This window comes from Salvelinus fontinalis, chromosome 33, assembly GCF_029448725.1.
Source record: "Salvelinus fontinalis isolate EN_2023a chromosome 33, ASM2944872v1, whole genome shotgun sequence".
Lineage (NCBI taxonomy): Eukaryota > Metazoa > Chordata > Actinopteri > Salmoniformes > Salmonidae > Salvelinus > Salvelinus fontinalis.
In genome coordinates, this window is record NC_074697.1 from 28318551 (window position 1) to 28342230 (window position 23680).

At 46.4% G+C, this 23680-nt stretch overlaps 1 protein-coding gene across 1 annotated transcript; it reads right to left on the minus strand.

Annotated features, from left to right (window-relative positions):
• Positions 1-13167: 13167 nt before the first annotated feature.
• On the minus strand, positions 13168-14916 carry LOC129831533 (lens fiber membrane intrinsic protein-like). Its single transcript, XM_055894897.1, has 5 exons — positions 14860-14916; positions 14395-14582; positions 13886-14035; positions 13599-13733; positions 13168-13341 (listed from the first exon to the last, which is right to left on the minus strand). Exons 1-5 carry the CDS (start codon positions 14865-14867, stop codon positions 13280-13282), a joined length of 543 nt encoding a protein of 180 aa, XP_055750872.1. The 5' UTR covers positions 14868-14916; the 3' UTR covers positions 13168-13279.
• Between the last annotated feature and the right edge of the window lie 8764 nt (positions 14917-23680).

The following is a 23680-nucleotide window of genomic DNA, read 5'->3' on the forward strand; positions in this document are numbered from 1 at the left end:
CACTTCCAGATCCTCCTTTAATTTTGACACCTATGACAGTCTTGATGACCATCAGGGTTTATCATATAGATGTTAAAGCTGTGCTATGCAGAAATCACTTGCCATTAACTGGTTGCTAAAATTACAATAGTTTGCCTTATTTCAGTTGTTACAAAAAAAAGCACATAGTGTATAGAGAGAATCATTGTACCATCTAAACAGCTGAAATATATTTACATAACCCAAAATATTGTATATTCAGCTGTTTAAAGCTGGTGTACAAAACTGAAATGTAAAAGATGCAAAAATTTAACTTAAGAATGGGAAGCATAGGAAGGGTGCAAATAGAACATTTACCACTTAGATTTGCTTTTAATGAGTGACTGATCTATAACTCACATTTTTATGAATTTGTCGGGTCACCCAAAAAAGTTACACAATGTAGCATTAAAGACATTTTCTAACTTATAACTGAACATAATCATAACTGTGGTGTATATTCTTATCGGACAGATGAATACCACTCCATAGAAAGAAGACACAGACAATTTAATTAACGCTTATTCAGTAGAGGTAAGGTAAACAGGAAATGACGTAGGTGCGTAAACCCCGGTCTCAGCTGTGTTTTTTAAAAATTTTATATAAAATTAGCGGCAGTTGGCGTTTCTCGGGCATTCATGCATCCTATAGGCACACATGTAAAAGAAAATTGGAAGAGATTACAATTCATTTCATGGATATACTGTCCACTGGATTATTTATGTGAAGAAAAAATAATTCAAATGAATCGTGTTGGACAGAGCCATCTCAAATGGCACCCTACAGGACACCTATATCACCCGATGTCACAGGAAGGCCAAAAAGATCAAGGACAACAACCACCCGAGCCACTGCCTGTTCACCCCGCTATCATCCAGAAGGCAAGGTCAGCACAGGTGCATCAAAGCTATGACCGAGAGACTGAAAAACAGCTTCTATCTCAAGGCCATCAGACTGTTAAACCATCACTAACATAGAGGCTGCTGCCAAAATATATATTCAAATCAGTTAAGAACAAATTCTAATTAGGCCTAGGAAGAGTGGGTTAACTGCCTTGCTCGGGCAGAACGACAGATTTTTACCTTGTCAGTTCAGGGATTCGATCTTGCAACCTTTCAGTCACTAATCCAACACTCTAACCACTTGGCTACCTGCCTAGTGGTTAGATAAAGAAGAGGATGCCGGCAGCAAACGTCTTGTCAAACCCACTGAAGGAGGAGGAGGAGCGTATGACAGCCATGACGCTGATCACAATGCCAATGAAGCAGGCCAGCAGGGAGAGGATCGTGAATGCACGGGTGGCATCCCAGTACACTGGTGACAGAGAGGGCACAGAGATGACAAGGCTGATACACAGTACAGGTACTTACCCAATAAGCATTACTACCATTCCTGTCTACTACTGAATTACATTTCACACTTTACTCAAATGTGACATCACTTAACATTTACTTATTACACAATATTCAATATATTGCACCAAATATTGAAATGTGGTGATTTATTCCCAACTAAACCTGCTCAAAAATGAGCTGAGCCGACTCCAGAGCAGTACAACCCTCCGCCCATGAAGCTGTACATCCTGCCAAGCACAGGAGGTGAAGACAGTTAGCCTACAGCACAACTGGCTGGGACACTGAAGCCTCTCTATACACTACCATCTCATGGCTGGTGAATACAGCATAGAGTAACACAACATTGCATGCTTTGAATAGTTGAAAGGGTCTGAACCAATTACATTTTCCAAAGAATAATCTTTCAGGGTACACATTCATATTCCACTTGTTTTACCATAGGCCTGCTGCATTTAGACAGTTTGTTAGAGCAAGGTATTTTCAAATGGCCATTAAATCGTTTTAGCTTTGATACACTGGATTTAACCTGACATGACTGATCTGTTTCTCTTCTGTCCTCTCTTCTGTCCTTTCTATGAAGAAATATTAACTTTAAGTCACCTAGATTATGTCAAAGCACACATGACATAACATTTTAGGTAAGTAATAACCTACCTTTATTATCCTTTTTGGAAAAAAGTCAGAAATTCCAATATTACAGGGGGGTTGTCAAAGCACTCCGGAGCCTGACATTGCCCAGGATGGCAGGAAAGTTAAGTTTGTGCGTTGGAAACCAGGCGAACAAACGGCCTCGAGGCACACTATAGCATGCTGAGCCACAACCAATCACAGGGAATGAGTTTTGTGTTTTAGGGAATCTGCTGAAAATACAAAACTATTGAAGTGCTGGGTATGTCACAGTAATACTGATAACACAGGGGTATAATTCAAAATGCTGCACTACCATCCACAGTGGACATGGGTTGGCAATAGGCTCCAACACTATGCAGTTAAAGTACATTTCACATAGTTATTTCACACAGACATTTTTAAAAAGTATAGTTGGGGATCTCATGTTGGGTAAGTTAAATTTAGATAAACTTATCTCTTACAACATCAGATGTTAAAGTATTAAAATCTTTATCGAAACTACAGTTGAACTCCCAAAACTGCTTACAATTAATTTAATTTAAACTGGCCAGTAATTCTCTGACCTTGATCCAAAAAGCAGCTTCAAACACACACTGTGATGAATATGAGTCACTATGTAACACTCCTCTGCTAGGGTAGCAGGTGTCTAGAACAAATGATGGTACATTTATTTTATAATCACAAAACAGTGATTCTAGTTATTCAGTGCTATTCCTTAAGTAACACATTTTGAGTAAAAGCAATCAATGATTATGTATTCAAACATTTTTGGTGGAGAGTTAAGTCTTTTGGGAGGCGGGAACATAATCAGAAAACATTTTATCAAAACATTTTACACGGTAGGGTCTGAAATTCTTTGATAAAGTTTGATAAAGTTGATAAAACCTTGATAAAGTTGAGCAAAAATGACTGTATGAAATAAATAATTCAAATAATGAGCCATGCTCAAATAAATTGGGAAATTCTATTCTTTTAAACTCATACAATTGCTCTCCAAAAGGTAGGGGAGAGGCAATTAGTTGAATGCAAGCGTCACAAAAAATTCTGTTTTCATCTCAATATCAAATCTTTTCTGGGTTACAATTTAGTACCTTACTGTGATTGTTTCCAATTTAAAAGGACAAAAATAAACAAAAATAGATTCTTAGCAAAGAGACATTTCTCAAGCAAGAACTAAGCTAGGACTCTGGGAGTGTTCTGAGTGGGGAGGGGAAAACTGAAAACAAACTGTTATTCGCAGACAATTTTGGAACTCTCTTTCTTATTGGTCTATCAACTAATTTACCCCCTGGTGATGTCGCTAAGCAGTCAAAAACTCCATCTATTTAGAGTTTAAATGTATTTGGCTAAGGTGTATGTAAACTTTTCACTTCAACTGTATGTATATATGTAAACTTTTCACTTCAACTGTATATATATATATATATATATATATATATATACATACAGTTGAAGTGAAAAGTTTACATACACCTTAGCCAAATACATTTAAACTCAGTTTTCCTGTTTTAGGTCAGTTATGATCACCACTTTATTTTAAGAATGTGAAATGTCAGAATAATAGTAGAGAGAATGTCACGACTTCCCCCGAAGTTGGTCCCTCTCCTTGTTCGGTCGGTGTTCGACGTCACCGACCTTCTAGCCATCGCTGATCCATTCTTCATTTTCCATTGGTTTTGTCTTGTCTTCCATCACACCTCGTTTCAATCCCATCAATTACATGTTGTGTATTTAACCCTCTGTTTCCCCTCATGTCTTTGTCAGTGATTGTTTGTTGTATGTTTTGTGCAAGTCATGTTCTGGTGTATGACGGGTTTTGAATCCTTTTATACAAATGTTGTATATATTGTTTTTCTGAGTTTTTTAGCATTTATTAAACTGCTCCGTTTATACCAAGTTCACTTTCCTGCGCCTGACTTCCCTGCCACCAGCACGCACCCATTACAGAATCACCGACCCATTTATGGAGTCAGCAGGACAAGGTACCCCGGCCATAGAGGTGGAGGAGAGCGTCCAGGAGCTTGCAGCAATACTTCACCATCTTGGTATCGCCATGGACCGCGTTGTCCAGAAAATGGACCGCTGGGAGAGACAGGGAGTACTTCCAGTGCCTCCACCAGCACAACCGGGGTTTCCCCTGAGCGCCCCTTTTCCACCTGGGTCCAATGGGATTCGTCTCTCCCTGCCCCAGGAGTACAACGGAGAGGCTGCGGGATGCAGGGGGTTCCTACTTCAACTGGAGCTATACCTGGCCCCTGGCCACCGTCCACCCGGCTCCATCTGGCCGTGACAGGGTGTCCGCCCTCGTCTCATGCCTCACCGGGAAAGCCCTGGAGTGGGCCAACACCATGTGGAGAGAGGGAGATGTGGCGTTGGACCAGTTTGAGGAGTTCACCTGCCGTTTCCGGGCAGTCTTCGACAACCCGCCCGAGGGTAGAGCGGCGTGTGAACGCCTCTAACATCTGAGGCAGGAGACGAGGAACGCCCAGGAGTTCGCACTGGAGTTTAGGACCCTGGCTGCCGGTGCGGGATGGAACAACAGGGCCCTGATCGACCATTACCGCTGCAGTCTGTGCGAGGATGTCCATCGGGAGCAGGCCTGCAGTGTCACCACCCTCACATTGGACCAGCTGGTGGACCTGTCCATCAGGCTGGACAATCTGCTGGCTACTCGCGGATGTTCAGATCAGGGTCTTGGTGGTTCCATCCTCTCGCACCCCCTCTCCGATACCCATGGAGCTGGGAGGGGCGGTACGCAGGGAGACCGGAGGGGGTTCCCGCTCGTGTACCATCTGTGGCCGCAGAAGTCACACTGCTGGTCGGTGCCGGGTTGGTTCCTCTAAGAAGCGAGGCAGCAGGCAGGGCGCTCTGGCGTCACCCCAGGTGAGCCGGGACCATTCTCACCCAGAGCCCTCTGTTGCACAACTGTTTGTGTTTGTCACTTTCCTGAGTTTTCCCAGCATAAGGCGCTCGTCGATTCAGGCGCGGCTGGGAATTTCATGAATAGAGCGTTAGCCCATAGTTTAGGGATCCTCATTGTTCCCGTGGATGTGCCTTTCCCCGTTCACGCCTTAGATAGTCGACTATTAGGGTCAGGGTTGATTAGGGAGGTCACTGCTCCTTTGGGCATGGTGACGCAGAGGGGTCACATGGAGAAAATTAGTATTTTCCTTATTGACTCTCCTGCGTTTCCCGTGGTGCTGGGCCTACCCTGGTTAGCTTGTCATAACCCCACTGTTTCTTGGCCACAGAGGGCTCTCACGGGGTGGTCGCGAGAGTGCTCAGGTAGGTGTTTAGGGGTTTCTGTTGGTGCTACTACGTTGGAGAGTCCAGAACAGGTCTCCACCGTGCATTCTCCCGGAATATGCCGAATTGGCTCTCGCCTTCTCCAAAAAGAAGGCGACACAATTACCACCTTATCGACGGGGCGATTGTGCGATAGATCTCCTGGTAGACGCTGCACTTCCCAGGAGTCATGTGTATCCCCTCTCACAGGCGGAGACGGAGGCTATGGAAACATATGTCTCCGAATCCCTGCGTCAGGGGTACATTCGGTCCTCCACTTCACCAGCCTCCTCGAGTTTCTTTTTTGTGAAGAAGGAGGGAGTGAGGTATAGTTACCCGCTACCACTCATAGGCACAGCGATAGAGTCAATGCACGGGGCGCGCTTCTTCACTAAACTAGATCTCAGGAGCACTTACAACCTGGTGCGTATCCGAGAGGGAGACGATTGGAAGACTGCTTTTAATACCACCTCAGGGCACTATGAGTACCTTGTCATAACATACGGGTTGATGAATGCGCCATCAGTCTTCCAAGCCTTTGTAGATTAGATTTTCAGGGACCTGCACGGGCAGGGTGTGGTGGTGTATATTGATGACATTTTGATATACTCTGCTACACGCACCGAGCATGTGTCCCTGGTGCGCAGGGTGCTTGGTCGCCTATTGGAGCATGACCTGTACGTCAAGGCTGAGAAGTGCTTGTTCTTTCAACAGTCTGTCTCCTTCCTAGGGTATCGCATTTCCACCTCAGGGGTGGAGATGGAGAGTGACCGCATTTCAGCCTTGCGTAATTGGCCGACTCCCACCACGGTAAAGGAGGTGCAGCGATTCTTAGGGTTTGCCAACTACTACTGGAGGTTTATCCGGGGTTTTGGTCAGGTAGCGGCTCCCATTACCTCACTACTGAAGGGGGGCCCGGTGCACTTGCAGTGGTCAGCTGAGGCGGACAGGGCTTTTAGTCACCTGAGGGCTCTGTTTACCTCGGCTCCCATTTTGGCCCATCCGGATCCCTCTGGCGTTCATAGTGGAGGTGGACGCGTCCGAGGCTGGGATAGGAGCTGTGCTCTCTCAGCGCTCGGGTACGCCACCGAAGCTCCGCCCCTGTGCCTTCTTCTCGAAGAAGCTCAGCCCGGTGGAGCGAAACTATGATGTGGGGGTACGGGAGTTGTTTGCTGTCGTTAAGGCCTTGAAGGCGTGGAGACATTGGCTTAAGGGGTCTAGACACCCTTTCTCATCTGGACTGACTATTGCAATCTGGAGTACATCCGGGCGGCGAGGAGACTGAACCATCGCCAGGCAAGGTGGGCCATGTTTTTCACCCGTTTTGTGTTTACTTTTTCTTACAGATCAGTTAAGGCAGATGCATTGTATGACACAGAGGAGTGGCTCATGGATCCCACTCCCATACTCCCCGCCTCTTGCCTGGTGGCGCCGGTAGTGTGGGAGCTGGACGCGGACATTGTGCGGGCGTCACGTGCAGAGCCCGCTCCCCTCCAGTGTCCAGCTGGGCGTCTGTACGTTCCGCCTGCTGTCTGCGACCGGCTGATCTACACGTCACCCTCCTCTGGTCATCCTGGGATCGGTCGGACGGTGCGCTGTCTTAGTGGGAAGTACTGGTGGCCCACTTTGGCTAAGGATGTGAGGGTTTATGTTTCCTCCTGCTCGGTGTGCGCCCAGTGTAAGGCTCCTAGGCACCTGCCCAGAGGTAAGTTACAACCCTTACCCGTTCCACAACGGCCGTGGTCGCACCTGTCCGTAGATTTTCTGACCGATCTTCCTCCTTCACAGGGTAACACCACGATCCTGGTCGTTGTGGATCATTTTTCTAAGTCCTGTCGTCTCCTTCCTTTGCCCGGTCTCCCTACGGCCCTACAGACTGCGGAGGCCCTGTTTAAACACGTCTTCCGGCACTATGGAGTGCCTGAGGATATAGTGTCTGATCGGGGTCCCCAGTTCACGTCGAGTGTCTGGAGGGCGTTCATGGAACATCTGGGGGTCTCAGTCAGCCGTACCTCAGGTTTTCACCCCGAGAGTAACGGGCAGGTGGAGAGAGTTAACCAGGATGTGGGTAGGTTTCTGAGGTCTTATTGCCAGGACCGGCCGGGGGAGTGGGCAGCGTTCGTGCCCTGGGCAGAGATAGCCCAGAACTCGCTCCGCCACTCCTCCACTGGCCTCTCTCCCTTCCAGTGTGTATTGGGGCATCAGTCAGACCGTGGCTCCTGCTGTGGATGACTGGTTCTGTGGATGTCTGGTTCTGCGCCAGAAAGTTGACACAGACTGTCACCGCAGTGAGCCCCGATGTTCGCACCGGGGGACCGGGTCTGGCTCTCGACCCGAAACCTGCCCCTCCGCCTGCCCTGTCGGAAGCTGGGTCTGCGGTTTGTGGGACCATTTAAAGTCCTGATGAGAGTGAACGAGGTTTGTTACAGGTTACAGCTTCCCTCCGATTACCACATTAACCCCTCTTTCCATTTACATTTAAGTCATTTAGCAGACGCTCTTATCCAGAGCGACTTACAAATTGGTGCATTCACCTTATGACATCCAGTGGAACAGCCACTTTACAATAGTGCATCTAAATCTTTTAAGGGGGGGGGGGGGGGGCAGAAGGATTGCTTTATCCTATCCTAGGTATTCCTTGAAGAGGTGGGGTTTCAGGTGTCTCCGGAAGGTGGTGATTGACTCCGCTGTCCTGGCGTCGTGAGGGAGTTTGTTCCACCATTGGGGTGCCAGAGCAGCGAACAGTTTTGACTGGGCTGAGCGGGAACTGTACTTCCTCAGTGGTAGGGAGGCGAGCCGGCCAGAGGTGGATGAACGCAGTGCCCTTGTTTGGGTGTAGGGCCTGATCAGAGCCTGAAGGTACTGAGGTGCCGTTCCCCTCACAGCTCCGTAGGCAAGCACCATGGTCTTGTAGCGGATGCGAGCTTCAACTGGAAGCCAGTGGAGAGAGCGGAGGAGCGGGGTGACGTGAGAGAACTTGGGAAGGTTGAACACCAGACGGGCTGCGGCGTTCTGGATGAGTTGTAGGGGTTTAATGGCACAGGCAGGGAGCCCAGCCAACAGCGAGTTGCAGTAATCCAGACGGGAGATGACAAGTGCCTGGATTAGGACCTGCGCCGCTTCCTGTGTGAGGCAGGGTCGTACTCTGCGGATGTTGTAGAGCATGAACCTACAGGAACGGGCCACCGCCTTGATGTTAGTTGAGAACGACAGGGTGTTGTCCAGGATCACGCCAAGGTTCTTAGCGCTCTGGGAGGAGGACACAATGGAGTTGTCAACCGTGATGGCGAGATCATGGAACGGGCAGTCCTTCCCCGGGAGGAAGAGCAGCTCCGTCTTGCCGAGGTTCAGCTTGAGGTGGTGATCCGTCATCCACACTGATATGTCTGCCAGGCATGCAGAGATGCGATTCGCCACCTGGTCATCAGAAGGGGGAAAGGAGAAGATTAATTGTGTGTCGTCTGCATAGCAATGATAGGAGAGACCATGTGAGGTTATGACAGAGCCAAGTGACTTGGTGTATAGCGAGAATAGGAGAGGGCCTAGAACAGAGCCCTGGGGGACACCAGTGGTGAGAGCGCGTGGTGAGGAGACAGATTCTCGCCACGCCACCTGGTAGGAGCGACCTGTCAGGTAGGACGCAATCCAAGCGTGGGCCGCGCCGGAGATGCCCAACTCGGAGAGGGTGGAGAGGAGGATCTGATGGTTCACAGTATCGAAGGCAGCCGATAGATCTAGAAGGATGAGAGCAGAGGAGAGAGAGTTAGCTTTAGCAGTGCGGAGTGCCTCCGTGATACAGAGAAGAGCAGTCTCAGTTGAATGACTAGTCTTGAAACCTGACTGATTTGGATCAAGAAGGTCATTCTGAGAGAGATAGCAGGAGAGCTGGCCAAGGACGGCACGTTCAAGAGTTTTGGAGAGAAAAGAAAGAAGGGATACTGGTCTGTAGTTGTTGACATCGGAGGGATCGAGTGTAGGTTTTTTCAGAAGGGGTGCAACTCTCGCTCTCTTGAAGACGGAAGGGACGTAGCCAGCGGTCAAGGATGAGTTGATGAGCGAGGTGAGGTAAGGGAGAAGGTCTCCGGAAATGGTCTGGAGAAGAGAGGAGGGGATAGGGTCAAGCGGGCAGGTTGTTGGGCGGCCGGCCGTCACAAGACGCGAGATTTCATCTGGAGAGAGAGGGGAGAAAGAGGTCAAAGCACAGGGTAGGGCAGTGTGAGCAGAACCAGCGGTGTCGTTTGACTTAGCAAACGAGGATCGGATGCCGTCGACCTTCTTTTCAAAATGGTTGACGAAGTCGTCTGCAGAGAGGGAGGAGGAGGGGGGAGGGGGAGGAGGATTCAGGAGGGAGGAGAAGGTGGCAAAGAGCTTCCTAGGGTTAGAGGCAGATGCTTGGAATTTAGAGTGGTAGAAAGTGGCTTTAGCAGCAGAGACAGAAGAGGAAAATGTAGAGAGGAGGGAGCGAAAGGATGCCAGGTCCGCAGGGAGGGGAGTTTTCCTCCATTTCCGCTCGGCTGCCCGGAGCCCTGTTCTGTGAGCTCGCAATGAGTCGTCGAGCCACGGAGCGGGAGGGGAGGACCGAGCCGGCCTGGAGGATAGGGGACATAGAGAGTCAAAGGATGCAGAAAGGGAGGAGAGGAGGGTTGAGGAGGCAGAATCAGGAGATAGGTTGGAGAAGGTTTGGGCAGAGGGAAGAGATGATAGGATGGAAGAGGAGAGAGTAGCGGGGGAGAGAGAGCGAAGGTTGGGACGGCGCGATACCATCCGAGTAGGGGCAGTGTGGGAAGTGTTGGATGAGAGCGAGAGGGAAAAGGATACAAGGTAGTGGTCGGAGACTTGGAGGGGAGTTGCAATGAGGTTAGTGGAAGAACAGCATCTAGTAAAGATGAGGTCAAGCGTATTGCCTGCCTTGTGAGTAGGGGGGGAAGGTGAGAGGGTGAGGTCAAAAGAGGAGAGGAGTGGAAAGAAGGAGGCAGAGAGGAATGAGTCAAAGGTAGACATGGGGAGGTTAAAGTCACCCAGAACTGTGAGAGGTGAGCCGTCCTCAGGAAAGGAGCTTATCAAGGCATCAAGCTCATTGATGAACTCTCCAAGGGAACCTGGAGGGCGATAAATGATAAGGATGTTAAGCTTGAAAGGGCTGGTAACTGTGACAGCATGGAATTCAAAGGAGGCGATAGACAGATGGGTAAGGGGAGAAAGAGAGAATGACCACTTGGGAGAGATGAGGATCCCGGTGCCACCACCCCGCTGACCAGAAGCTCTCGGGGTGTGCGAGAACACGTGGGCAGACGAAGAGAGAGCAGTAGGAGTAGCAGTGTTATCTGTGGTGAGCCATGTTTCCGTCAGTGCCAAGAAGTCGAGGGACTGGAGGGACGCATAGGCTGAGATGAGCTCTGCCTTGTTGGCCGCGGATCGGCAGTTCCAGAGGCTACCGGAGACCTGGAACTCCACGTGGGTCGTGCGGGCTGGGACCACCAGGTTAGGGTGGGCGCGGCCACGCGGTGTGAAGCGTTTGTATGGTCTGTGCAGAGAGGAGAGAACAGGGATAGACAGACACATAGTTGACAGGCTACAGAAGAGGCTACGCTAAAGCAAAGGAGATTAGAATGACAAGTGGGCTACACGTCTCGAATGTTCAGAAAGTTAAGCTTACGTTGCAAAAAAATCTGATCTGATTGACTAAAATGATATAGTACTGCTGGCTGGTGAAGTAGCCTGGCTAGCAGTGGCTGCGTTGTTGAAAGTGAAGCTGGCTAGGTGACCTCGACAATTTCTCTAAATTTCTCTAAACTACACAATTATCATGGATACAAGGACAGCAAAGACAACTAGCTAACACTACGCTAATCAAGTCGTTCCGTTGTAATGTAAGTTTCTACAGTGCTGCTATTCGGTAGAAGTTGGCTAGCTAGCAGTGTTAGCTAGCAGTGTTGGCTAGGTAGGAGGACGGCAGCGCGGCAGGCGAAAATAGCTGGCTAGCTAACCGATAATTACTCAAAGCTACACAATTATCTTAGATACAAAGATAGCAAAGAAAACTATGTAGCTAGCTAACACTACACAAATCAAGTCGTTCCGTTGTAATGTAATCGTTTCTACAGTGCTGCTAATCGGTGGCTAGCTGGCTAGCTAGCAGGGTTGACTACGTTACGTTACGTTACGTTAGGACGAGAATACCTGGCTAGCGAACCTCAGTGAACCTCGATAACTACACAATTATCTTTGATACAAAGACGGCTATGTAGCCAGCTAAGTAGCTAGCTAAGATCAAACAAATCAAAGATAGCAAAGACAACTGTGTAGCCAGCTAACACTACACTGATCAAGTCGTTCCGTTGTAATGCACTCGTTTCTACAATGCTGCTATTCGGTGGCAAGCTGGCTAGCTAGCAGTGTTGGCTACGTTGCGTTACGTTAGGACGAAAATAGCTGGCTAGCGAACCTCAATAACTACACAATTATGTTTGATACAAAGACGGCTATGTAGCTAGCTAAGATCAAACAAATCAAACCGTTGTACTGTAATGAAAATGAAAATCAGACCGTTGTACTATAATGAAATGTAATGAAAAGTTATACTACTATTCGGTAGACGGTGGACGTTTGCTAGCTGGCTAGCTGCTGGGCAGATAGCAGTGTGGACTACGATAGACGACGAAATACGATAATTACGCAATTATCTTTGATACACAGACGGTTATGTAGCTAGCTAAGAAGAAATTGCTAAGGTTGGACAAATTAAACCGTTGTACTTAAACCGTTGTACTATAATGAAATGTAATGAAAAGTTATATTACCTGCAGAGCGAATGCAAATGCGACCGCTCGCTCCAAACCGGATGTTTCCATGTGTCTCTCCTCAGGCAAGTGGTGGCTGGCTGCCGGTGGAGGACGTGTTGGATCCTTCTATGCTGCGAGAGTTTCTCCGTCTCCATCTGGATCTCCCTGCGCCTCGCCCTCCGGGTCGTCCCCGAGGTCGGTGTCGACGCACTGCGGATCCTCTGGACCAACCATTGAGGAAGTCTACTAAACCATTCAGAGTATACCTTTACTCCTGATTGGATATGGCTAAATAGTGGTCACCATTCTAAAGCTTGAAATGGGCTGAACATTTATTTTCACAATCTGCATTGACTGCTTTTGTTCGTTTTGGTCATTCACCTTTTTATGCTGAAAGCAACCAATGAATTGAATATTTTTCATGGGCACTGTTCTACCTATTGTTAAACGTTTTCAGTTCAACCAGTGAATGGTTACTATACAGAGCATGTTTTTCACAAGTGGAATTCTGTGACTGCAAAATGTTTTTGCCTTTGCACTGCACTGTTGGCTAAAGATAACTATTAAAAAATAAAGAATCTCTTGAATTCACACTCTTCCAGATCCTCCTTTAATTTTGACACCTATGACAGTCTTGATGACCATCAGGGTTTATCATATAGATGTTAAAGCTGTGCTATGCAGAAATCACTCGCCATTTCCTGGTTGCTAAAATTATAATAGTTTGCCTTATTTCAGTTGTTACAAAAATTAGCACATAGTGTATAGAGAGAATCATTGTACCATTTAAACCGCTGAAATATATTTCCATAATGAAAAATATTGTATATTCAGCTGTTTGAAGCTGGTGTACAAAACTGAAAGTAAAAGATGCAAAAATGAAACTTAAGGGAAGCATAGAAATGGTGCAAATATGGTGCTATTAATCAGAATGACTGATCTATAACTCACATTTTTATGAATTTGTCTGGTCACCCAAAAAGTTACACAATGCAGCATTAAAGAAATGTTCTAACTTATAACTGAACATAATCATAACTGTGGTGTATATTCTTATCAGACAGATGAATAACACTTAATAGAAAGAAGAAACACAATTGGATTTAGCCTTTTTATTGCTTATTCAATAGAGGTCAGGTAAACAAGAAATGACGTAGCTACTGTTGGTGTGTAAACCCCGGTGTCAGCTGTGTTTTTTGTTGTGTCAAATCAGCGGGAGTTGGAGTTTCTCGGGCATTCATGCATCCTGTAGGCACACATGTAGAAGATACCTGTACAAGAAAATGGGAAGTCAATACCATTCAGTTCATGGACATACTGTTCACTGGATTATTTACTTATGTGAAGAAGAAGAAAATATTCTGAGCCATCTCAAATGGCACCCTACTGCTTATATAGTGCACTACTTTTGACCAGAGCCCTATGGGCCTTGGTCAAATGTAGAACACTAAAGGCAATAGTTTGCCATTTGGGACACAGATAGTAAAGTAATGCATTTAGCTCTATAGGCAGAACCACATCATCCTACCTGAGAAGAAAGTGAGGACCACGGCCACCCAACCCATGATGTAGGACCAGGAGAAGCGCCAGTTCCCATATCGTTTCCCGTAGTAGTTCACCGTCACCCCAGTGTACACAGCCATCGCCAGCAGTACAAAGAAACCTGTGGAGAGTAGTCAATCAAACACTGCTTTATTCCCTTTATCACATCCCTCAACAGGGACTTGATAGCATGGAATGAATTCCTTCTATTTATATGCTTGATATAGAGAGTGACAGGGAGAAATTACAGTAGAAGTGAAAGGAAACACTTACAGGAGATGAAGAAGAGGATGCCGGCAGCAAACGTCTTGTCAAACCCACTGAAGGAGGAGGAGCGTATGAAGGCCATGACGCCGATCACGATGCCAATGAAGCAGGCCAGCAGGGAGAGGATCATGAAGGCACGGGTGGCATCCCAGTACGCTGGTGACAGAGAGGGCACAGAGAGGACAAGGCTGATACTCAGTACAGTACAGGTACTTACCCAATAAGCATTACTACCATTCCTGTCTACTACTGAATTACATTTCACACTTTACTAAAATGTGACATCACTTAACAATTAGTTATTACACAATATTCAATATATTGCACCAAATATTGAAATGTGGTGATTTATTCCCAACTAAACCTGCTCAAATAAAAGGAGCTGATTCCTTTATTGTGGAAATAATTTTACACTAGATATTCACAGCATAGAACAAGTGACTGAATGTGACCTCATCAAGGCCTTTATTTAACTTACAGTACATTTGATGACAAAGGAGACATGTTGCTCTTACCAATGCTATCTGTATGTGTCATGCATTTCCCTGGCATACAGTAGCGCCACAGGCCCTGATGCATGTAGTTGTTAGATTGACGATACTGCATCCAGTAATCGGTTGCTGTGGAGATAATAAGGAGTATGTTCCCGACTCCAGCGCAGAACAACCCACCGCCCATGAAGCTGTACATCCTGCCAAGCACACTGACAGAGGAGACAGTTATCCTACAGTACAACTGGCTGGGACACTGAAGCCTCTCTATACACTACCATCTCATGGCTGGTGAATACAGCATAGAGTAACACAACATTGCATGCTTTGAATAGTTGACCAACCAATTACATTTTCCAAAGAATAATCTTTCAAGGTACACATTCATATTGCACTTGTTTTACCATAGGCCTGCTGCTTTTAGACAGTTTGTTAGAGCAAGGTATTTTCAAATGTGGTTTAGTTTTGGCTTTGATACACTGTATTTACCCTGACATGACTGATCTGTCTCTCTTCTGTCCTCTCTCTTCTGTCCTCTCTTCTGTCCTTTCTATGAAGAAATATTAACTTTAAGTCACCTACATTATGTCAAAGCACACATGACGTCAAATTTTAGGTAAGTAATAACCTACCTTTATTATCCTTTTGGAAAAAAAGTCAGAAATTCCAATAATACAGGGGGGTTGTCAATGCACTCCGGAGCCCAGTATTGCCCAGGCTCGCAGGAAAGTTTAGTTTGTGTGTCGGAAACCAGGCGAACAAACGGCCTCGAGGCACAATAGAGCATGCTGAGCCACAACCAATCACATGGGATGAGTTTTGTGTTTTAGAGAATCTGCTGAAAATACAAAACTATTAAAGCGCTGGGTTTCACAGTAATACTGATGACACAGGGGTTTCAATTCAAAATGCTGCTATACTATCCACATTGGACATGGGTTGGCAATACACTCCCACACTATGCAGTAAAAGTTCATTTCACATAGTTATTTCACACAGAACATTTTTTAAAGTATAGGTGGGGCTCTCATGTTGAGTAAGTTAAATTTAGATAATCTTATCTCTCACAACATCAGATATTAAAATCTTTATCGAAACTACTATTGAACTCCCAAAACTGCATTCAATTAATTGAATTTCAACTGGCCAGTAATTCTCTGACCTTGATCCAAAAAGCAGCTTTAAATACACACTGTGATGAATATGAGTCACTATGTAACACTTTCCCCTGCTAGGGTAGCAGGTGTCTTGAACAAATGGTGGTAATGTATTTCATAGTCACAAAACAGTGATTCTAGTTATTCAGTGCTATTCCATAATTAACACATTTTCAGTAAAAGCAAGCAATAATTATGTATTTAACATTTTTTGGGTAGAGAGTTAAGTCTTTTGGGAGGCGGGAACATAATCAGAAAACATTTTTTCAGTGAGTGTTTTAAATTTGTATACACACGGTGGGGTCTGAAATTATTGACAGCCTTGATAAAGATGAGCAAAAATGACTGTATGAAATAAATAATTAAAATACTGAGCTATGCTCAAATAAATGGGGAAATTCTATTATTTTAAACTCATACAATTGCTCAGAGAAAAAGACTTTGTTTAACAAGTACTTATGTTTTTCTCTCAAAAAGGTAGGGGTCAAAATGATTGACACCCCTGTTTTCAATACCTCGCCCTGCGAGAATAACAGCGTGAAGTCTTTTTCTTTAAAAAATGATGCGTTGGAGAACACATTGGGATCTTAAGACCATTTGTCCATACAGAATCCTTCCAGATCCTTGATATCCTTTGTCTGTGCTTATAGACTGCCCTCTTCAATTCAAACCATAGGTTTTCAGTGGGTTTCAAGTCCGGAGAATGAAATCCAAAGCAAAAATAAATTACAAGTATACTAAAGTGTACTTAAATATAAAAAATTTGAACAATATGCTTAAAATATGAAAACACTTCAACTATGACAGACAAAATTAGAAAACAAATCCAGAAAATCACATTGTAGGATTTGTAATGAATTTATTTGCAAATTATGGTGGAAAATAAGTATTTGGTCAATAACAAAAGTTTCTCTCAATACTTTGTTATATACCCTTTGTTGGCAATGACAGAGGTCAAACGTTTTCTGTAAGTCTTCACAAGGTTTTCACACACTGTTGCTGGTATTTTAGCCCATTCCTCCATGCAGATCTCCTCTAGAGCAGTGATGTTTTGGGGCTGTTGCTGGGCAACACGGACTTTCAACTCCCTCCAAAGATTTTCTATGGGGTTGAGATCTGGAGACTGGCTAGGCCACTCCAGGACCTTGAAATGCTTCTTACGAAGCCACTCCTTCGTTGCCCGGGCGGTGTGTTTGGGATCATTGTCATGCTGAAAGACCCAGCCACGTTTCATCTTCAATGCCCTTGCTGATGGAAGGAGGTTTTCACTCAAAATCTCACGATACATGGCCCCATTCATTCTTTCCTTTACACGGATCAGTCGTCCTGGTCCCTTTGCAGAAAAACAGCCCCAAAGCATGATGTTTCCACCCCCATGCTTCACAGTAGGTATGATGTTATTTGGATGCAACTCAGCATTCTTTGTCCTCCAAACACGACGAGTTGAGTTTTTACCAAAAAGTTATATTTTGGTTTCATCTGACCATATGACATTCTCCCAATCTTCTTCTGGATCATCCAAATGCTCTCTAGCAAACTTCAGACGGGCCTGGACATGTACTGGCTTAAGCAGGGGGACACGTCTGGCACTGCAGGATTTGAGTCCCTGGCGGCGTAGTGTGTTACTGATGGTAGGCTTTGTTACTTTGGTCCCAGCTCTCTGCAGGTCATTCACTAGGTCCCCCCGTGTGGTTCTGGGATTTTTGCTCACCGTTCTTGTGATCATTTTGACCCCACGGGGTGAGATCTTGCGTGGAGCCCCAGATCGAGGGAGATTATCAGTGGTCTTGTATGTCTTCCATTTCCTAATAATTGCTCCCACAGTTGATTTCTTCAAACCAAGCTGCTTACCTATTGCAGATTCAGTCTTCCCAGCCTGGTGCAGGTCTACAATTTTGTTTCTGGTGTCCTTTGACAGCTCTTTGGTCTTGGCCATAGTGGAGTTTGGAGTGTGACAGTTTGAGTTTGTGGACAGGTGTCTTTTATACTGATAACAAGTTCAAACAGGTGCCATTAATACAGGTAAAGAGTGGAGGACAGAGGAGCCTCTTAAATAAGAAGTTACAGGTCTGTGAAAGCCAGAAATCTTGCTTGTTTGTAGGTGACCAAATACGTATTTTCCACCATAATTTGCAAATAAATTCATTAAAAATCCTACAATGTGATTTTCTGGATTTTTTTTCTAATTTTGTCTGTCATTGATGTAACGGCTGTCCTCGCTGACAGAAAGAGAGGACCAAAACGCAGAGTGGTTAGTGTTCATTATTTACTGAAAGTCAACAAAACACTTCAAAATACAAAACAACCAACAAACGTGACAAAACCGAAACAGTCCTGTGTGGCAAAAAACCTGACACAGGAACAGACAAACTAGACACACAACATAGAATTCCCACCCAGCTCACGTCCTGACCAACACTAAACAAGCAAAACACATAAGAACTATGGTCAGGACGTGACAGTACCCCCCCCCCCCCCCCCCCCCCTGAGGTGCGGACTCCAAACGCACCTCTAAAACTCAAGGGGAGGGTCTGGGTGGGCATCTGTCCGCGGTGGCGGCTACGGCGGTGGACGAGGACACCACTCCACCACTGTCTTTGTCCCCCTCCTTAGCGTTCTTTGAGTGGCGACCCTCGCCCCCGACCATGGTCCAGGAACCTTAACCAAGGCCCCTCCTAAATATAGACAACTCAGGACAGAGAGGTAGCTAAGGACAGAGGGGTAGCTCAGGACAGAGAGGTAGCTCAGGACAGAGAGGTAGCTCAGGACAGAGGGGCAACTCCGGACTGAAGGACAGCTCCGGACAGAGAGGCAGCTCATGACTGGAGGGCAGCCCGTGACTGGAGGGCAGCTCATGACTGGAGGGCAGCTCATGACTGGAGGGCAGCTCATGACTGGAGGGCAGCTCATGACTGGAGGGAAGCTCATGACTGGAGGGCAGCTCATGACTGAAGGGCAGCTCATGACTGAAGGGCAGATCCTGACTGGCTGGCGGCTCTGGCGGCTCCTGACTGGCTGGCGGCTCTGGCGGCTCCTGACTGGCTGGCGGCTCTGGCGGCTCCTGACTGGCTGGCGGCTCTGGCGGCTCCTGACTGGCTGGCGGCTCTGGCGGCTCCTGACTGGCTGGCGGCTCTGGCGGCTCTTGACTGGCTGGCGGCTCTGGCGGCTCCTGACTGGCTGGCGGCTCTGGCGGCTCCTGACTGGCTGGCGGCTCTGGCGGCTCCTGACTGGCTGGCGGCTCTGGCGGCTCCTGACTGGCTGGCGGCTCTGGCGGCTCCTGACTGGCTGGCGGCTCTGACGGTTCCTGACTGGCTGGCGGCTCTGGCGGCTCCTGACTGACGGACGGCTCGGGCCAGACGGGCGGCTCTAACGGCGCTGGGCAGACGGATGGCTCAGATGGAGCTGGGCAGACGGATGGCTCAGATGGCGCTGGGCAGACGAGCAGTGCAGACGGCGCTTGGCAGACGAGCAGTGCAGGCGGGGTTGGGCAGACGGCCGACTCTGACCTGCTGAGGCGCACAGTAGGCCTGGTGCGTGGTGCCGGAACTGGTGGCACCGGACTGGAGACACGCACCTCAAGGCTAGTGCGGGGAGCAGGAACAGGGCACACTGGTTTCTCAAAGCGCACTATAGGCCTGGTGCGTGGTGCCGGAACTGGTGGTACAGGACTGAGGGCACGCACCTCAGGGCGAGTGCGGGGAGAAGGAACAGTGCGTACAGGGCTCTGGAGACGTACAGGAGGCTTGGTGCGTGGTGCCGGAACTGGTGGTACTGGGCTGGAGACACGCACCACAGGGAGAGTGCGTGGAGGAGGAACAGGGCTCTAGAAACGCACAGGAAGCCTAGTGCGTGTTGTAGGCACTGATGGTACTGGGCTGGGGCGGGAAGGTGGCGCCGGATATACCGGACCGTGCAGGCGTACTGGCTCCCTTGAGCACTGAGCCTGCCCAACCTTACCTGGTTGAATGCTCCACGTAGCCCGACCAATGCGGGGAGGTGGAATAACCCGCACTGGGCTATGTAGGCGAACCGGGGACACCATGCATAAGGCTGGTGCCATGTACACCGGCCCGAGGAGACTTACTGGAGGCCAGATATGTTGAGCCGGCTTCATGGCACTTGGCTCAATGCTCAATTTAGCCCGGCTAGTGCGGGGAGGTGAAATAACCCGCACCGGGCTATGCACACGTACAGGAGACACTGTGCGCTCTTCCGCATAACACGGTGTCTGCCCATACTCCCGCTCTCCACGGTAAGCATGGGAAGTGGGCGCAGGTCTCCTACCTGACTTCGCCACACTACCCCCCTCCCCCCCCCAAAGAAATGTTTGGGATTTCTTCTCGGGCTTCCTGGCCAGCCGTGTTCCCTCATAACACCGGGTCCCCTTCTCAGCTGCCTTCGCTCTCCTAGCTGCCTCCACCTGTTCCCATGGAAGGCGATCCTTACCAGCCAGGATCTCCTCCCATGTGTAGCAACCCTTTCCGTCCAATACGTCCTCCCAAGTCCATTTCTCCTGGTCACGCTGCTGCTGCTGCTGCCGTTGCTGCCCGTTGCTACGCTGCTTGTTCCGGGTTTGGTGGGTGGTTCTGTCACGGCAGCCTTCCCTCTCTTCACTAAAAGAGGGGGTGAAACAGGGATCGGACCAACACACAGCGTAGCCAGTGCTTAACATGTTTAATTACAATAAACGTGAACACTTAACAAATAACAAAATGACAAACCGTGAAAAACCGAGACAGTCCTATCTGGTGCAGAACACAAACACAGAGACAGGAAACAACCACCCACAATCCCCAACACAAAACAAGCCACCTATATATGATTCTCAATCAGGGACAACGATTGACAGCTGTTTTTGATTGAGAACCATATTAGGCTAGACACAGAAACAGACAAACTAGACACACAACATAGAATTCCCACCCAGCTCACGTCCTGACCATAGTTCTTATGTGTTTTGCTTGTTTAGTGTTGGTCAGGACGTGAGCTGGGTGCGAATTTTTGTTTCTAACATGTATTGACTCAGGGGGCTGAATACCTATGCAATGACTATATTTTAGCGATTACATTTTTATCAATCTTTACAATTTAAAAAAAAATCTTCCACTTTGACAGAGTATTTTGTGTAGATTGTTGACAAAAAATTACAATTAAATCCATTTTAATCCCACTTTGTAACAATAAAATGTGAATAAGTCCAAAGGAGTATGGAGCCAGTTCCGTAGGCCTCTATTACTCATCTAACCAGTATCTGGCCAACTGGTAATAAGCATGTGGGTGTTTCTTGTCATCCTCCACATGGTAACTGACTCTGGAGTATTTTGTCAACAGTACATGTGATCATCTCTGCAAATTCTCTCCATGATGACAACCCTGCCTGATTTATTATCTAATCTATATCACATTAAATGCATAGTCCCATTTGTAACAATAAAATGTGAAGAATCCAAAGGGGTATGAATACTTTTGCGAGGTAATGTAGTTTCAGTGCCAATGAGGAGTTTTTAAATATTTTCTTAATTCCTGTTCAGAAGAGTGCAGAGAAAATTGACAATGATGACAATTGTTTATTCCACGAAGGAAACATGCACAGCTGAGGAACATGCTTCCTGAAAGTATACTTTTCATATCTCAAGAAAATATACTTAAGTATACTTTCACAAAAGTATATTTAACTTAAATGTCCACAAAATATATTTAAAGTTTACGTTAAAAAATAATAGTTAATAATAATAATAATAATAGCATCCTTTTCTACAGTTTTTTATAATTTATAATATTATATTGTTCAAATTTTTAGCTTATTCAAATGTTTTGATGTTCATTTTCAAACGGAATAATGTTGTGCTTTTAATTACACATTTTATTGAAATGCTACTTTATCACTGTAATGTGAACAACTAAAGTGTGAAATGCCACTGATGCACAAGTACTGCATCATATATGTTACTTTTAAATTGTTGCTCCAGCCACACCTGCTTTATATATAGCATGTTAACATATCCACCTGGCCGTGCTGCTGCTCCAGTTTCAACTGTTCTGCCTGCGGCTATGGAACCCTGACCTGTTCACCGGACGTGCTACCTGTCCCAGACCTGCTGTTTTCAACTCTCTAGAGACAGCAGGAGCGGTGGAGATCCTCTTAATGATCGGCTATGAAAAGCCAACTGACATTTACTCCTGAGGTGCTGACTTGTTGCACCCTCGACAACTACTGTGATTATTATTATTTGACCATGCTGGTCATTTATGAACATTTGAACATCTTGGCCATGTTCTGTTATAATCTCCACCCGGCACAGCCAGAAGAGGACTGGCCACCCCCCATAGCCTGGTTCCTCTCTAGGTTTCTTCCTAGGTTTTGGCCTTTCTAGGGAGTTTTTCCTAGCCACCGTGCTTCTACACCTGCATTGCTTGCTGTTTGGGGTTTTAGGCTGGGTTTCTGTACAGCACTTTGAGATATCAGCTGATGTAAGAAGGGCTATATAAATACATTTGATTTGAACATTCACTGAAAAAAGGTAACCTATTTATGGCTAATTACAACACTAATGTGGTTAATGAGTAGAAGTGTATTTGTAAAAGTAAACTTGAAACACATTATAAATACACTTTATTTGTAAAAATAATAATACAGGAATACTAATTAAAATACCATTTTAGTATACTTCTAATTTATGAGAAATATACAGTACAAGTCAAAGGTTTGGACACACCTACTCATTCCAGGGTTGTTCTTTATTTTTACTATTTTCTACATTGTAGAATAGTTGTGAAGACATCAAAACTATGAAATAACACATATGGAATCATGTAGTAACCAAAAAAGTGTTATTCAAAGTAGCCACCCTTTGCCTTGATGACAGCTTTGCACATTCTTGGCATTCTCTCAACCAGCTTCATGAGGTAGTCACCTGGAATGAATTTAAATTAAAAGGTGTGCCTTGTTAAAAGTTAATTTGTGGAATTTCTTTCCATCTTAATGCATTTGAGCCAATCAATTGTGTTGTGACAAGGTAGGGGTGGTATTCAGAAGATAGATTATTTGGTAAAAGACCAAGTCCATATGGCAAGAACAGCTCTAATAAGCAAAGAGAAATGACAGTCCATCATTACTTTAAGACATGAAGGTCAGTCAATCTGGAAAATTTCAAGAACTTTGAAAGTTTCAAGTGCAGTCGCAAAAACCATCAAGCGCTATAATGAAACCGGCTACATCTGCTGCAGAGGATAAGTTCATTATTATCACGTGTCAGGTATGACCCAGATGCAGACAGTGTTGAAGAAACAAAAGTTTATTTCTAAAACAAGGGCAGGCAAATGACAGGTCAAAGGCAGGCCAATAATCCAGAGAAGGTGCAAAGGGTCCAGAACGGCAGGCAGTCTCAGGGTCAGGGCAGGCAGAGGTCAATAATCAAGTAAGGTGAGGTAAAGTACAGAACGGCAGGCAGGCTCAGGGTCAGGGCAGGCAGAACGGTCAAAACCGGGAAGGACTAGAAAACAGGAGCAAGAAACAGGCAGGAGCAGGGGAACAATAGCTGGTAGGTTTCATGAACAAATGAACTGGCAACAGACAAACAGCGAACACAGGTATACATACACAGGGGATAATGGGGAAGATGGGCGACACTGGAAAGGGGGTGGAGACGAGCACAAAGACAGGTGAAACAGATCAGGGTGTGACAATTAGAGCTAACTGCACCTCAGATTGCAGCCCAAATAAATGCTTCACAGAGTTCAAGTAACAGACACATCTCAACATCAGCTGTTCAGAGGAGACTGCGTGGATCAGGCCTTCATGGTCAAATTGCTTCAAAGAAACCACTACTAAATGACACCAATAATAAGAAGAGACTTGCTTGGGCCAAGAAACACGAGCAATGGATATTAGACCAGTGGAAATCTGTCCTTTGGTCTGATGAGTCCAAATTCAAGATTTTTGGTTCCAACCGACGTGTCTTTGTGAGACCCAGAGTAGGTGAACGGAAGATCTCTGCATGTGTGGTTCCCACCGTGAAGCATGGAGGAGGAGTTGTGATGGTGTAGAGGTGCTTTGCTGGTGACACTGTCAATGATTTATTTAGAATTCAAGGCACACTTAACCAGCATGGCTACCACAGAAATCTGCCGTGATAAGCCATCCCATATGGTTT

Excerpts from the sequence above, each read along its gene's own strand:
- LOC129831533 (XM_055894897.1), bottom strand. Across the intron at positions 14,036-14,394 it reads GACACATACAGATAGCATTG|CGTACTGGGATGCCACCCGT; the intron begins GTAAGAGCAACA and ends CTCTGTCACCAG. Across the intron at positions 13,342-13,598 it reads GGTCCTCACTTTCTTCTCAG|GTATCTTCTACATGTGTGCC; the intron begins GTAGGATGATGT and ends TTTCTTGTACAG.